General features: G+C 35.4%; 1 protein-coding gene across 10 annotated transcripts in view; it reads right to left on the reverse strand.

The window, feature by feature from the left end:
* The window catches only part of CACNA2D1 (calcium voltage-gated channel auxiliary subunit alpha2delta 1), a gene marked incomplete at both ends in the record, with an annotated part of 507,019 nt that overhangs the window by 379,913 nt on the left and 109,042 nt on the right, over positions 1-18,064 (reverse strand). For all 10 annotated transcript variants that reach the window (XM_080701701.1, XM_080701708.1, XM_080701709.1 and 7 more), the window contains one exon: positions 872-988. In XM_080701701.1, coding sequence (XP_080557827.1) covers positions 872-988 — 117 coding nt within the window. The remainder of the gene's footprint in view (positions 1-871; positions 989-18,064) is intronic.

Here is an 18,064-nt window from a genome sequence, read left to right on the forward strand (position 1 = left end):
TGATGTAGGAAAACAAGTTGCTGAGTAATACACACAGATGATATAATGTTACTAAAGCTCAAAAATAAGCAATAGTCACTTTTTCACCATTGGGACCAAAATATCTCACAAGAACAGTATAGAGGGACAGGTTTATTGGGGCTCTTATTTTCAGAGATCCAGTCCATAGTCAGCCAGCTACAAGGCAAAAACATCACAGCAGTGGGTGTGGTAGAGAAAAGCTACTCAGCTCCTGGCAGCCAGGAAGCAGAGAGAGAGATCGCAAGGGGCCAGGGACATAGTTCACATCCAAGACCAGCTCCTCCAGCCATGCCCACCTCTGAGCCTCGCTACACTGGAGACCAGACTTTCAACCCATGAGCTTTTAGGGAGACATTGCAGATCCAAACCATAACAATAAAAATATATATCTTGTTTAACAGAGAAGTTATTTAAAAAAAAAAAAAGGTGATTAATCAACTGGCAAGCTGGACTCCTCTGACAGGAAGGAGAATGATGAGATAGGAGAGCACAACAGTCTAAGGGGTGCTAGTAATACTCAAGTGTTTTATGTTGCATGATAGACTTAATTGTATTTATTAGGTATAGTAATTTGCATATGTATAAATATATGTGCATATTAATTGTGTATATTTTTCCATGTTGTATAAAAATAAAAGTTATATAAAATAGGCTTAATACTCAGAAAAAAGCTATGATTATTTGAGGTTCCTAATAAAATTATACCCCATTCTTTTATTAACACATTAAATAAATACAATTGCCAAGGTAAGGAAAGCATACCAAAAAACCTCCAAATAACGCATGAACAATAAATAATAGGTAACAAGCAATGGTAAATAATGAAAGAGCAGATCTAATTTAAACTCACCACCAGGGCTTTAGATCGGTTGCTTAGAAGTTTCTCAATATCCCTGGCTGCAATTTCCACAAGCTGGCGTGCATTATTTGGCTCCACAGTATATAAATCTTGGTATTTCTCATAAATCTATATAAGAAGAAAAAAATAATAGCAACAATAATTGCTTATTTGGGCTCACAGATTTCCATTAGAACTATAAACAATTGATTAAAAAGATCCACTTTTTTCTTTCTTTACTTTGATATATTTGAAGTTTGGGTAAAGCTAGAAAACACATATAAATAGGTAAAATTTATTTTAAGACTACCAGGTTGCTAAAATAATTTTGCTTTAGGTTGCAAAATAATTGTACTGAAACTGTTTGCAATGTGCAATTTTGAGGTTTAAAACTATACCCCCCATCCCAACATCACAAGCTGTCAGTAATTGGAATTAACTTTTTAAGAAAAGGTGAACTCAAGCCTGATGTGGTGGCACAAGCCTGTAATTCCAGTACTTGGGAGGCTGAAACAGGAAGATTACATGTTCAAGAACAGCCTTAGCAAAACAGCAAGACTCTCAGAAACCTAGCAAGCCTGTTTCAAAAATAAAATTAAAAGGCTGGGGATGTGACTCAGAGGTATAAAATGTCCCTTGGTTCAATCCCAGTACAAAAAAAAAAAAAAAGTAAGATCAGGGAATAAAATTAAATGTCGTTTTCTGTATGTCGCTGAATCAAACTATACCAAAATGAAGCAAAAGAAAAACTCAACTTTATTTCTGGCTCACCTCAACTTCTGCAGGATTTCCCTGTGTGGCAGAAGCTCCACCTGGTTCACACACACAGCCTGCACACCCCCAGCAGGGGAGGAGTTAAAAAAAGGAAGGAGGCAGGCAGCAGTGTTTGTGGCTGAAGGGCTGAGCTGAGAAGGAAATCCCTTATGCATCCAACAGATGGGATGTACATGCATGACTAAACTATCTTTGAAAGCCAAGACCTGGCAGGTTTTTACTGTTTTAGGAGAAGTGAATCCAGGCACATACCGGAACCAGTTCAACCCTGCTTTTTTTCTGGCACAACTCCAGCAATCTGCTTTACTACCAACAGGTTCTACAGACTGGTCCCAGCTGAGCACAGATGCTACTGGTGAACACGGCTTCAAGCACACAGAAATATGTACACTAACACTTATCTATCACAGGGCATATTAGTTTTCCATGGTCTTATCATTTGTTACTTAAAAGATTAATAGTTAATATTTGTAAAGATTTTAATCTCATTTTACTCCTAAAGTTGATTGATAGATTCAGACTCTGAGGTTTTGCCCATACTCATTAAACATTGCCCTTGAAGGTTTTCATTCAAATTATGCAAGGCATAGAAATTTAGTGAAGAAACACCATACTTGGTCTCATCCACAATTCTGCATATTACTGGATCACTATGCTTTCACGGGAGAATTACGGAGTCCTGTTATAAATGCCCTGCTTATTGATGAGGAAGAACTCCATCCAACACAAAGCTCTCTCTTTCATTTAAGCCTAAGAGGAGATGCAGGAACATGAATTCCTGAATAGATTAATTGATTTGGGTTACAAATAGATAAACCTCAACATCACTTAAATTGATCCAGGATATTTAGCTCTTTGCAGAAAAACCAATAAGAGCTAATTGGTATAAAATGTAGTTGTGCTTCCTACCATTAATATCTTGTTTGTTTCTCTACAGAGTATAACCTCCTTTCTGTAGTGTAGGAGAAACAATATGTTTCATATTTGATGCCCCATATACAAACATGTACATGTGCCAAATATATTACAAGGTGCTTAAAAATCAATAATTATAAATTAATTTTAAGGACATACATTTCCTCCTCATATTTATATATTCTCTCAAATTTTATTTTAGTATAATTTTTATTTTTTTATTTTATTTTATTTTATTTATTTATTTTTTTTTTGGTGGTACTGGGGTTCCTGGAAGCCCTTTTACCTCCGGGCTACACTCCCAGACCTATTTTTACATTATTATTTGGAAACAGTGTCTCCTAAGCCAGCGCGCACAGCTGGCTTCGAACCTACAGAATCCCACTGCCTCTGCCTCCCAAGCGCAGGGATTACAAGCGTCTGGCACCACGCCTGGCTTAGTATAATTTTTAAATACCTAAGGACTTATTATCTCCCATCTGCTTAACTAATAATAAATCTTTATAAAAAATTGTTCTATATATAAATATGTTCTATAGAGCAGTTTTGCTCTATCAACCAATGCTGCCATAATGTGCAACCTTGCCATACATCCTAAGCCATGTGGACATCAGTCATGGACTGGAACCTTCAAATCTATGAGGCAAAATAAACTTTCTCTTTATAAATTAATTATTTCAGGCACTTCATTATAGTGAGGGAGGCTAACACAAGAAATAAAAACAAAACCTGACTCACAAACATTAAACAGATGAAGGCATGGAAATCTAGAGCTCAAGTATAAATATCTGACTCTGTTGTTTTATAACTACCCCACCAAAAGAACTAGCTCTTGCTTTCTGCTTTCTAAAAAGACAATATTCTTTGTTAATATGAGCTTTGTGAAGGCTCCTAAAAAATTTCCTGATATATGTTCAGAAAACAAATTTCAGAATAGAAGTTTTCACATAGATTTTTAAGATTATCTGATACTCTTATGAGTATATATATACATATATATAAAACACACATATATAACATATCTATATATTTCTGCTTTCATAACCAACACAAGTCACATTTCTATGATATTTCAGATATTAATATATTAATATTAATATATTAATATCTGAAATACAGATATCCCAAAGATATTTACTGAAAACTAAATATTTCTCCCAAGTTTTAGGGAACCTACTTTACATTATTTTTAGGTGTTGCACATACATTTTATTATTTATTCCTTTTACGAAAGCTAAAAAAATGCATTTAGTTAACCATTATATTAGGATAGGTTAAGGTTCGAGACGATCAGAGTGGAGTAAGCTTGAGTTTTGCTTCATCATAAAAGAAGAAACCACTTCCCAAAGCAGCAGAAGGTGGGAGGTACCTGGCACAATTATTAATATTAATATATTAATATTAATATATTAATATCTGAAATATAATCTAGAGCCAGGCGTGGTGGCACATGCTTGTAATCCTAGTACTTGCGAGGCTGAGACAGGAGGATCGAAGGTTCATGCACCCAGCCTCAGCTACTTAGTGAGGCCCTCTGCAACTTAGTGAAGCCCTGTGTCCAAATAAAGAATAAAAAATATGGCTGGAAATGTAATTTGGAGGTAGAATGCCTCTGATTTCCATCCTCAGTACCACTAAATAAATAAATAAATAAATAATAAATAAATAATAAACAAACATAGTCTAAAGTATCTTTTATTTGTCTGTCTAAGCTTACCTTCTTTTTTTAAAAGGATTATTTGCTTTATCATTTTACCTATTTTCTTTCCTAAGAAAACAGCATGGTGGAAATAATATAAACTTTTGACACCAGACAGAGCTCCATTCAAATCATGACAATACCTCGCATCCTATGTGACACTGGTCTCTGTTTTTTCTACCAGAGAGAATGAAGCATGTAGAGAGAATTTAAGATGGGATGTCTTTCCTCCTCCTGACTGACACACTAATGTACTTCAGTTTTTCTACAGTTCAAGTCCTCCTACTGCTACTCTTGACACAGTCTTGACAAAAAGAGTGCTTGTCACCTGCATATTCTTTCTTAGAATCTTAACTGGCTTTAATGTTCTTTCACTGCTACACTGAAAGACTAAGTTTCACTGTGATAACATAGATTATAGTTGTCTCACCTTTTTTTCACTAGAGACTTCTTTCAAATCTTTGTTCTAAATTAAGTCTATAATTCTTAAGAGTATCTTCAAAATAATACACTTCAAAATCATCTCAAATGTACTACCTACAAAGTGACATGCGTCACTTGATATAGGTGCCTAAAAACTTCCCAAAGAAACATTTTGGAAATTATAATACATACTATTATGCCATGAAATTATTCTATGAAATAATACAGATATCCCAAAGATATTTACTGAAAACTAAATATTTCTCCCAAGTTTTAGGGAACCTACTTTACATTATTTTTAGGTGTTGCACATACATTTTATTATTTATTCCTTTTACGAAAGCTAAAAAAATGCATTTAGTTAACCATTATATTAGGATAGGTTAAGGTTCGAGACGATCAGAGTGGAGTAAGCTTGAGTTTTGCTTCATCATAAAAGAAGAAACCACTTCCCAAAGCAGCAGAAGGTGGGAGGTACCTGGCACAATTAGGCAAAGAGAGTCTGCAAAGACACTCTATACTTTGAGCCTCTCTTGGATTCATCAGGATGTAGTGTTATAAGAAAGCTTCTTAAGATAAGCAAGAAAGGAGCTGAGAGGTAAGAATCAGTACCTCTGCAGGAAGATAGCCTTATGGCAGGATCAAAGGAATCCCAATACAGAGGTTAAGTGATGGGCACTGACTGAAAAAAAGGTCCAGGTGAAAGATGGTGGTGGAGAGCCAATCAGAGCTGAGGGCCTCTAAACAGGAGGAGGAGAGGGGCCAAGTTCTTAGTATCAATCGCACTCAATTTCTATGTCAAGAGAACAAAAGAAAGCAAATAAACCAGGCATCTTCTTTCCCCGCACACCTAGTTGCCAAGGAGCAAAGTCAAGAACATTAGAGAATATTAAAAGGAAGGTGGAATTTAGGATTGAATGTTTAATTGATCTCAAAAGGCTGTTTTGAACTGGAAGAGACTAACCTTCAAGTGGTAAGATTAATTTTTCCCTGATAGGAGATAAAAATGGCAACGTATAAGCAAGTTAAGTCAAATTTTTGCATATTGAACCTGAAGCATGTATACTTATTTCCTTCCCAGGGAACTTGTCCTGGACAAGCAATGACGACTTCTTCCATGTCTACAGCCATCTTTCTGAGGCAAGTTTCTTCTTTTGACATCCAAAGCTCCTGATGAAATAGGAGATCAGAAGGTTCCTTACACATACTTGGCAATGTTCTCATGTGTGGCTTTGCCTTTGCCCCCAACTAACTGTATCAGAACTTATAACTGACTCGCAAGAAACAAAACACTTAGGGGCTTATGGGGAGCTAAGAAGAAAATATTTGGGTAAATTTATCAATAACACACTAAGCCAGATCTTTTCACCAAAGGACAACAGTTGTATGAACTAGCATGGCTCAAGGACATGAGCAGGAGTAAAAAGACTAGTTGGAGGAAAAAGAGTATTCCAATATACTGAGCAACAGAAATGGTGGCTGTGGTTGGTAAAACAATACATTCCCAAAGATATTCACATCCTAGTCCTCAGCATGAAATTAAGTTTGATTAATCCCATGACGAATCATAAAGGTCCTTCAAAATGGAACAGCTGAAGATGTGACTAAGGAAGAAAAACCAGACATGGCACATAAGAAGAAATCAACCTAACAACTGCTGGCTTCCAAGATGGAAGATGGAGTAAAGAACTAAGGACAGGACATCTGATCTATGGAACTATAAAATAATAAGTCTGCATTGTTTGAAGCCTACTAAACTAATGGTAATTTATGGCAGTTGCAACAGAATTCTAACACAACGAGTTAGTAGCTATCCAGAGCTCCCTCCCAAGAGTCAACAATAACTGGAGCTGACTTGGTTCTGGATCATCTTCTCACTGAATATACTAGTATCTAAATACCCTTCTTTCTTGCTGAAACCCAAGCTCCTACTGACTTCTCTTGACTCTGCTACTTTTTAAATAAGTAATTCTACAATAAATTCCCTGAATGATTCATGTTCCTAAAAAAAAAAAAATCCTAAAAAGGCCTCATGCTTTAAAGTTGTGATTGACAGTAATCTTTAATTATTACATGCATTTTTATTTCATTCATCATTGGATTCTAATGAATATGAAAGACGAACTCCATTGTGAGAAGTGATCATTTTCCAGTAGGCTTTAGGAAGTAAAGAAATAAGCTCAGGGTCACCTTCATTATTGTTTGAAGTTCTAAGAAGAAAGTCTAGACGAAAAAGCTAAAAATATCCAAATGGACGTGCATATACTGAATAAAAGTGTGGATGACGTGGATGACTAAACATGGTTCTACTTTATTAGAATGAATGGAGAATTAAAATAAAATATTTTATCTCCTCCATCCTAATTCATTTTCTTCACTGGCTAACAGGAGTCAATTCAGGTATCTTCCATATATTAATATAGGCAGAAAAGAGGTTCATTGTCTCCACAGCTGATTTAGATACCCATAAAACCAATTATATTAATTTTTGTTAAATTTTACAATGTGAAATAGTTTGTGAGTTATGTTAGTTGTTCTTGTATTTGTTTTTAATAAGAGCTCCTTGGACTTTTGAACTACTTGTTCCCTAGCAACTGAGAATATCTTATTATCTCAAAGTTGTATTAACACAAAAGAATATAATGTTCTTTCTGGATCACTTTCAAGGGCCAAAGTTCCCTTAACTAAATAAGTATTACAATGATTCAAAGTACAATAAAAAAATCTAAGATGCCCAACATAGAAATTGAGATGGGTGAAAATCCTTTCATCTGAAGCAAAGAATAACTAGTGTCTACAAAATCAAATTGTATTAGAATATAATTGACCAACGAAGACAATAAAACCTTTTTCACCTATGAAAATTAGCCATGTTTAAAAATTACATAATATGTTCTAATTAACCCGTGATCTGTTCAACCTCTTTAATCTTCCCTTTGCAGTAAAATAGTAAATAATGCAATCTCTGAAATAAATGTCAAGCATTTTAAATGTCTTATTCTTTAGTTCTCTTTAGTATATCATTATTTGGATTTATCTTCATTGAGTAAAGAACTAAGGCAAATATAAACTAGTAAAACACATTAATCCAATGTAGTCTATGTAAATCTATGAAGCTATCGTACTCAATTTACAAGAAGCATGGTATCACATTAATGTAGTTAAAAAGGTCACATTTTAATATGCATCTTCATTTATGTGCTTTATAAAGCACCTAAATAAAAAGGCTACAGCCCTTTTTATTCTTTAGTCTACCTTTGAAATTTTTATGACTAGATATTTCTATTTTAACTCTAAGCATATGCAAATATAATCTAATATAATTTTTATAATTATCATGTTTATTATATATTTTCTATTTCCCTTAGCCAGAATATACATTTCAAGAGTAAATTATTTTATCTATATTTTCACTGGTACTTACTCAGGACACTGTACAGTACCAGGCACAGTACATACTGATTTCATAAATAAGTGAAGTTATACTAATACTGGTTACTATGTCAGGCTTTGCTATTGTGAATGCTGACTTGTAACAACTTCTCTATATTTTAAAACCAATATGAACCTAAAAAAATAGCTGAGTAAGATGCTATGCATTTACATACTGGAATATAAATAGAACAACTATACAATAATTAAAATAAAAAAGAAAATTCACAAAAAAGGTAGTGAGCAATATGAGGACAAATAATGGTGTTCTAACTAACAGATACACAAACTTACGTTGTTAGAATTTAGAGCAAAGTAAAAATCATATGGGTTATGATAGTCAAAACAAAGGCACCATCAATCATCACAGTATGGAGGAAATGTGTGCTTTGGCAAGGGATGGAAGAGGTCAAAATTTGTGTGATCCAAGAAATTACTAGAAAATAAATCTGAAAGGGAAATTGAGGATAATTATGGAGAGTTATAAAATCAGTATATAAACCGGGTGTGGTGGCGCATGCTTGTAATCCCCATGCTTGGGAGGCGGAGACAGGAGGATTGCACTGGTTCGGAGCCAGCCTCGCTGGCTTAAGAGATCCTGTTTCTAAATAAAAATATAAAATAGGTCTGGGAGTGTAGCCCGGAGGTAGAAGGGCTTCCAGGAACCCCAGTACCACAAAAAAAAAAAATCAGGATATTGGTATGTACTACTCTATTCTGCAATCAATTTCAACCTATTTTAGGCTAATAATATCTATCCTAAAACTACTAGTTCCTACAAAGCAATTTGTACATAGGAAAAGTTCACTCTAAAAACTAGAAAAAGACAACACGCACATACACACACACAGTTACATGCACACACAAATATACACACATAATTTAGTCATAATTTCAAATTTATAGTGTATACTTTTCCAATAGTAGCTATACCAAGCTGTCATTTACTTAGCTGTTCTATTTTTTTCTCTTTGATATGATATAGATTTTTAGCTATGATATAGATTTTTAGCTATGATCATATTGCTACATTTCAAATAAGGTATTATCTTTAGAAAATATATTTAGGAAGAATGAAGTCAGAACTGGTGAACCTTCCATGGCATGTACTGCTGCTTGCCCTAGTTCCTATTAATAAAGTCATGATGGCGATACTTCTAAGCAGTAGATTAAAGATAAAAGAAAGAAAGAAAACAAGTGATAATCATAAAAGATGCCTCTTAATTTTCTCCATACTATACATAAGAACAAGTGATTATATTTAACTGGAAATATCGATTGTTTTCTCAAATAGAGAAACCAAACTACAACAAAGACTAATAGGCATATGAAAAACATTCACAGCAAGATTTTTTTTCTTCAGTTTTTACAGTAAAAATATTCCACATATAAGGTAAGTTATATAATAATTTTAGATTCAAAACAAAGAAAATATAAAGTATAATAGTAGCTATTTACTTGTTTTTCATTTTTATGTGTTTTTGTGTACTGGGGATTGAACACAGGGGCATTCTACCTCTGAGGTATACCCCAGACCATTTTACTCTTTATTTTGAAGCAAAGTCTTGCTATGTTACTGAGGCTGTCCTTGAACCTACGATCCTACTGTCTCAGCCTTCCAAGTATGGGATTACAAGTACACCCGCCTTTTAACCAAAAATTTCATATGCAATTAAAAATGGGAGAGAAGCCAGGCGTGGTGGCACATGCTTGTAATCCCAGCTTTTGGGAGGCTGAGATAGGAGGATCACTGTTAGGGACAGCCTCAGCTACTTAGTGAGGGCCTTTGCAACTCAGTGAGACCCTGTTTCAAAACAAAGAATAAAAAATAGAGCTGGGGGTGTAGCTCAGAGGTAGAATGCCCGTGGATTCCATCCTCAGTACTGCAATAAATAAATAAATTAATTAATTAATTAAATGTAAAAGTGGGAGAGATCACTCTAGATTTTACTAAAACTGAATTTAAAAATAACCATAGACTGCTTATTTAAATGTTCTAACCTCAAATGACCTAAATTAATATCACTGAGATCAATTTTAAAAAGCAGTGTTATTAATTTGCCTTTAACAGTCATACATTTTGGGGGGGTTAATAGGTTTTTCTCATACTTATAGTCTACATCATAATGTAGTTCACAGTAATAGTGACATACACACACAACTGTCATAACTTATAAACATACTTTTGTAAATCAAGCTGCTACCTAAGAATGCTTACATAACAATTTTACAAATTTATATTCATTTACAGAATGCCACCCACTTACCCTTACCTTGAGCTCTTCAATATTTCTTTTTTTCTGTATAACATGTTTATTTTTATAGTTTTTATATAACTATAAAACCAATAGTTTACAAATTAAATACCAACTAACTTAAAATATAATAAAATTCAAATTAACTATATTTTTTTCTTTTTTTTTTTTATTGGTGCACTGTGTTCATACATCATAGTGGGATACAAACTTTTGTAGACATACATGCACACATCGCCCAGTCAACCCCCACCCGATCCCCACCCCATTCTCTCCCCATCCCTCCCTCCCATGCTTGGCTTAGTAGTTGACATCTAGTATTATAGCAATTTATCCAAAATTAAAAATGATAATCTCACATAACAGTTTCATTTGTCTGATACCAAGCTTTTGATGACTTAAAGATAACATTTCAATATTTCTTTTTACTTTCTTTCTTACCAGAGAATTTTTTTTTCTATTTTTTTAGGTGAAACTATCATATATTTATATATTTATTTTTCAGAAAAAAACTCTATCCTAATATGGAATATGGACTCTAGATACCCAAAACGATCTTGAAATAGAACAAAGCTAGAAGATATATGTTTTCTGATTTCAAACCATATAAAGCTACAATAATTAAAACAGTGTAGTACTATTCTAAAGGCAGATATATAAACCATTGGAGTTAAATAAAAGCCTAGAGCTAAATTCTTCCCTATATTGTCAAGTTATTTTTGACAAGGTTTCCACGAACATTTGGTGGTGGGAATAATAATCTTTTAACTAAATATTGTTGAAAAATAATAATTACATGGAAAAGAATAAAGTTGGACCCTTACCTAATCCCATATACAAATATTAACTCAAAATAGATAAAAGACCTAAATATAAATCTTAAGACTATAAACTTTTAGGAGAAAATCTGGGTCATAAAACCTAACAACACTGAAATTGGCAGTGATTTCTTGGTTATGATTTCAATGGCACAGGCAACAGAAGAGTATACAAACTACCTAAAAAATAAAAAAAAAATATTGTATATCCAAAGACAATGTAAACAGAGTTAACAGTTACTAATAGAATGGGATAAAATATTTCCAAATGCTATATATGAAGGTAAATTAATATTCCAACTAGAAATCCTAAAAATTAACAACAATAAAGGCAAACAATACCATTTAGACATAGGTAAAAGACTAACATAAGTAATGAATCTCCACAGATAACCAATCTTAGTTAACTGTTGGATGGAAACTCTTGTTTCTCTGGTTCTGGTGTGTGTTACCTATTTCTTCTTTGTAGTTAATCTCTTTGAGTATTTTCTCTAGTGCTGGTTTTGAAGACAAAAATTCCTTCAGTTTCTGTTTGTCATGGAAGCTTCTTATTTCTACATCTAATTTGATAGAAAGTTTTGCTGGGTGGGAAATTTTTGGCTGGAAGTTATTTTCTTTCAGAGTTTGGAATATGTTACTCCAAGCCCTTCTGGCTCTCATGACTTGGTTTGGGAAGTCTGGAGTGATTCTAATTAGTTTGCCTCTGAATGTCACATGGCCCTTTGTTTTTGTTGCCTTTAAGATTCTCTGCTTGGCTTCCACATTGGTCATTTTGACAATTATGTGGCATGAGGATCCTCTTCTCTGATACTGTCTAAAGGGAGTTCTATAAGTTTCCTGGACCTGTGTATTGAACTCTTGCTCTATGTTTGGAAAATTTTCTGCTATTACTTCCTTGAAGAGATTGTTGATCCCTTTGGTTTCACTTTCTTTTCCCTCGTCTATTCCAATTATTCTTAGGTTAGCTCTCTTAAAATGGGCCCATATTTCTTCAATATCAGATTCCTGCTGTCGGATATTTTTTCCTAGATTAGAAACTATGTGCTCATTTTTGGAATGATCATCTTCTAAGAGCGAGATTCTGTTCTCCATGTGGTCTAATCGGTTGTTTGTGCTTTGAATTGAGGCCTTTACTTCATTAATTGCATCCTTTATCTCTTTTTGGCTCTCTCTGAGTTCTCTTCGAAGCACCTCTATTATTTCTACAGTTATTTTCCTGATTTGATCTTCTAGAAATCTCTGATTTTCTGTTTTATCAGGTTCTGATGTTGTGGGGTTGTGGGCATTCATTGCTCCAGTATTATTCCTCTTTCCCATGATTTCGGAAGTTTGTGCCTTCTCTGGGTTCTTCCCTTGGGTCACTATGACTTCACTTAAGGTGTTCTGGATCTGTAGTCAGTAGTATCTCAGACCCCACTACTCCTTTACTGGGTTGTATCACAGAGTCTGACCCAGAGAGTCGATAGAGGCTGCTTTAGACTGTGGGGGGGTGCCAGGTTGCACGTTCTCCTATGGTGTGATATCTCTGCCACCGCCCCTCCCCCACTGGGTCAAGTCCCAGGGAGTACAGTACTGGGATTTCTCCTCTGTAGCCTGCGATTTGACTCACTGTTCTTGAGTACGCAGATGTAGCTGTACTGGATTCGGTGAATTCTCTGCTGCTGCCGCCGGTGGCACTATGTCGCTGCTGCTACGCCCTCGGCCGTGAGGCTGGCATATTTCTTCTTGGTTTTGATTTCCACTCTGAATCCCTGCAGTGTGTGCTGAGCTCAGCCACTGGGAGCTTTAGATTTTACCTGCGGCGAGAAATCCCGCCTGGCTGTTCCGCAGCGGCTCACCTCGGCTTGCTGTAGCCGTCCGGTGAATTTGCCGCTGCCGCCGGCAGTATGGCGCTGCTGCCGTGTCCTCGGGCGTGAGGCCGGTTATCTCCTCTGTGGCTCTGAGCTCTGTTCTCAGTCCGCTTTCTCTCTGGAACCTGGTGATTTTTTTGTTTCTCTGGTGATGGTGTTTTCTGGCTATGAAAGGTGCTGATTTTGTGGTAATGGAGATTGGTTGTTAGTGGGGCCCTTATGCCCCACTTTTCTCGGTTGCCATCTTCCCGGAAGTTGCCTCTTCAATACTTCTTAAATACTTCAATATTAACTTTTTCTTAAATACTTCAATACTTCAAACTAGAGCAGTTTTTCAATCTCAGTGCCACTGTTATTTTTTACCAGATGATTTTGTTGTGGGAGAAGGTCCCATGCATTGTAGAAGGTTTAGTAGCATATCATTGGTGAGTGTGTGTGTGTGGGGTGGAACCAGGATGGAACCAGAGGCATTCTACATCCAAGCTATATCCACAGCTCTACTTTTTATTCTTTATTTTGAAACAGGTTTCCACTAAGTTGCGGAGGACCTCACTAAGTAGCTGAGGCTGCCTGCAAACCTGTGATCCTCCTATGTCAGCCTCCCAAGTACTGGGATTACAAGCGTGCACCACCACACCCAGCTATCACTGTATCATTGTTCTTTATGCCAAGTAGATGCTACTATTACACACACACACACACACACACACACACACACACACACACACCTGAGTTATGATCCTCACAAATGTTTCCCAACATTGACAAATGTCTTTTGAGGAACAAATTTATCCCTACCTGGGAACTGCTTTGCTAGATATATATTTAGACCTAATAATAATTTAGTTCACAACTACTAGCACAACTTAAAAAATGTTAGTTGATGATTGATAATGGAACAGAACAGTAAGGTAAAAAGAAAAGAGAAAGGAAGGAAGGAAGGAAGGAAGGAAGGAAGGAAGGAAGGAGCGAGCCAGCCTGACATGGTGGCACACACTTGTAATTCCAGCATTTGGGAGGCTGAGACCAGAGGATTGCAGTTTGTGGACAGCCTCAGCTACTTAGCGAGGCCCTATGCAACTCAATGAGACCCTGTTTAAAAAAAAAAAAAAAACTTAAAAATATAGGGCTTGGGGTGTAGCTCGGGGGTACAAGGACCCTAGGTCCCATCCCCAGTACTGCAAAAAATAAAAAAAGAAAAAGAAAAACGAGTTTTATATGCTTATTAATAAAATACTGAATGTCACCATAGATTACAGTTCCCCTTGGAGTTAATTCTGTCTTGGAAATAAATATATATAATTAACCACTTTTTTATTAAATGTTGCTTTTTTTTTTTAATCTCCAGTAGGGAGGGGAGTGAAAGGAATCAATATTCTTTCAGGTAGTATATTTTGCTCTCAAAATAGATTTCTTTCTACTTCAGACAGAAAGAGAAATAGAGATACAGAGGATGAGGCAATATTAAGTTGCCTATATAATTAGAGAAAATGACTTAGTTAGAACTTTTCTGTGTTGAGGGGTAAAAGACAATTCTGAATAAAACAAAAATGTGAAAAAAATAATAAGCAGCTAGATTTTTTACCCAAAGCAAAAAGCATGTAACTTTTCCAAAATAGATATTATTGCTTTCACATTTCATTTTATATTACCTTTTATCCATGAGGGAGGGAATGTGTTACTATTGATCTCAGTTGACAAGAAGTTAAAGGGAAATATAATGACCTGCATCTACTTAGTTCTCCTGGGACCAGAGGATCCTCAATCTTTTTTTTTTTGCTGCCCTGATTCCCTAGTTAGAAGCATCAGTGATTAATTATGTTCTGACTTTGAGTATCTTCTTTTGCAAATAGACTAACAGATTAAACTTTCTACAACTGAGAATATGAATATTTTATTTACATAAGATGATGTGACCCCAACGTCAAAGAAAAAGCATTCATGAGTTATCCACAAAAAGAAATTTTCATAACTCAAAGCAATTATGTAAATACTAACTTAATTGAGAGCACTAATGAATACTCAATATTTAGACACATTTCATACTTCTATCTTAAAGCAGTATATTGAAATGTAAAAATACTGATTTAGATATAACTTTAACTTATGAAATCATAATGGCAAGTGAAGGCCAGGAAGCCCTGTGATAGTGTCATTTCATAATATTTCAACCTGTATAAATGAATGGCCAAAAATTAATTTACATATTTTTTCAAATATATTTCCTAAATGAACCTAACATTTTAGAAACTCAGATAGCCTAAAATATTACACATTCATATAGGATTTCCATTTAAGAAGTAAGCTTCACAACAAAAAGTTGACATGGATCTTATTATCATTTCAACTTTCTTGGCTAACCAGAGGGACACGATAATCTGTTAGTAAGAAGCTGGGATGCCCTGAACACCCTTTCTTGTCAGTATCCACCGCACAGCCTTCAAGTGGCTAAGCAAAGAAAGTATGGAGCAGTGTCAGGCAATGTGGGTGAACATTTCAAAATGCACATATGACTAAACCCTAGAGGAATACATTGAACCTTATACATACACAGGACATGAGTTTTGGAAGTTTTCCAAATCATCAGCAAAAGCCCTAAGAGATATCTGATACATAGATAATGAAAGGAATAAACCAGGGAAGAAAATGTAGAGGCTTAGATTAGTATCAGGAATATACTGTGCCTCCCAAAATGGAGTGGAGTGAAACAGAGGGTGAGTAAGGCCTTTGCTGTGCCCAGGTCCTGGGGAGAGGATTGGGTGATACCAGTGAGGCACCATGAGCACAAAATCTAAGGAGTTGCTGACTCACTCTGAGGCTCAGGCAGACTGCTGAAACTCAGAGCAAGTACCTCCTCAAATTCTGTACCCCAGGCACTTCACTGCACACAGGTCCCTCTGGGCCTCTCTCCACTCTACCCCACAGCCACCTGTCCCCTGCAGGGAAGATAGGTCTGTTTGGAATAAGAAGAACATTTACCTCTTTCAAAATATAGCCTTACTCCTGCTTCCTAATATCAAATGTTTTCCTTTTGGAGGAAGAGTTACTAAAGAGTTAAGCGACCAAATGCAAATAATTTCTTAATGAAGAAGAGGCTACAAGAAAGTCCTAAAGTGCTCCAGGTAAATATAATGTGCTTACTTTGCTGTAGTTCAAGTCCCCCAGGCAGAGCCAATCAAATGTAGCACCTGAGGATTTCTGACATATTTACAGACGTCTGTTTCCTTTTCATGTAACATTTTGCAGATTCCAAAAGCATTACACAGAAAAGACAAAACAGTAATTTCCACTCATCAATTTATTTTTAGAAAATCTTTTCCTGTAGCACATCTTCATTACTCTAGTACCCACTAGTTTAGAATATTTGATGTCAGATATTGGTCATTATTTAGGAAAATCTTTATGGTGAAATATTTTTCAACAATTTTAATTTTAAAATGATTGCTGCTAATGTTCATGAGCTTAAAGACACTGTTTTCAAAACTATTACAAACGCTTGTATTTTTAAAATGTTACCTACTCATGAATAAGTCATTAGCTTCTCCCTCTCTACTTAACATAGGAATTAAGAGTATATGTGTGTATGTGTGTGTAGTAGAGATAACTATATTTTACATTCTATAACACTATAACTAAGATTGTTTTAAAAATACACACATTTTTTAAAATCTAAGGATTTTTTCTTGATCTAAAGAGTTTAAAATTTATAACTGCAGCTTCTGTTCTGTGTTATATCCTTAGTAGATTTTTAGATGTAGGTCTTTTCTTGGTCAGATAATAATGCTTGGCAATAGGGCACTATTATCTCCCACTATTTGTTCTGTTTGTCGCATTGTGATAGAATTTTTTGGACACGTGCTTGCTAAGACACAAACGCCATTTTTTGTCCCTTTCTGGTTGGAGATGACCAACTAAGTTCTCAATACTGCAACATGAACAAAAACAACATTCAAAGAAGTCAAAAGTGCCCTGGTAGTCCTGGACTGCTCATCTCTAAAGAAAAATATATGCTCATCTTGTCTCTGTCACATCAGCTCAGCCTGTATCCAAACTAGTATAATGCAATTCACTCAAATAAGACAATAAATGAATGACATTTGTGAGGGTCTGATTACATGTCAATAAATAGTTCATATAGATTTTATCATCATCCAAACAATTCCAAGACATTTAGTATCTTGGCCAAAGCACAAAGATAGTAATTGGCAGAACCAAGGTATAATGTCCTAAAGATATTTTTTAAGAATATGTTATACCTTAGAAAAAGATATTGTGTGTTTTCTTCTATTGGAAGTCCATGACAACAAAAATCATAGCAAATGTACTTTCTGTTCCATTCTTGGCAATTATTTCAGTGGCTGCACACACAAAACCATTTCTGTACACATCAATAAGAATGGAAAATTTAAATTATGCATGTAAATTTAGATCTTGGAATTTCCTTGCACGCTTTTATTTGAAGGAAATACACAAGGTATGAGTAGATAATGTTGGTGATAGAACTTTGGTTTCTAGTTTATATCTTTTATAAAAAGAGCAGTGTAGTAACTTTATACTAACTGAGGATCTGCTGACTGGCTCAAAATACAAGTATGGGTATAAAAATATAAAATACTAACATATATTCTAAAGCACAAGATAATTATTTTTTATATTTCAGAGTTTCAACCTGTTTTAACCTTTCAGAGAATTTTTTTTTTTTTTTTTTTTTTTTGCGGGTCTGGGGATGGAACCCAGGGGCTTTTGACCCCTGAGCTATACCCCCTGCCCTATTTTTTATTCTTTATTTTGAAACCGGGTCTCACTGAGTTGCAGAGGGCCTCACTAAGTAGCTGAGGCTGTCCGCGAACCGCGATCCTCCAGGTCTCAGCCTCCCGAATGCTGGGATTACAAGCGTGCGCCACCACGCCCGGCTTCAGAGAATGTTTTCATGCACACTGAAGATAAAGATGATGCTCATAAAACAAGGTAGTCCTGAGGATTTATGAGGCAATGTACACAAAGGGTAGTGTTTTAATTAATAGGGAGAAAAGTGAAAC

The sequence above is a fragment of the Muscardinus avellanarius genome, assembly GCF_963383645.1.
Source record: "Muscardinus avellanarius genome assembly, chromosome: 9".
Classification (NCBI taxonomy): domain Eukaryota; kingdom Metazoa; phylum Chordata; class Mammalia; order Rodentia; family Gliridae; genus Muscardinus; species Muscardinus avellanarius.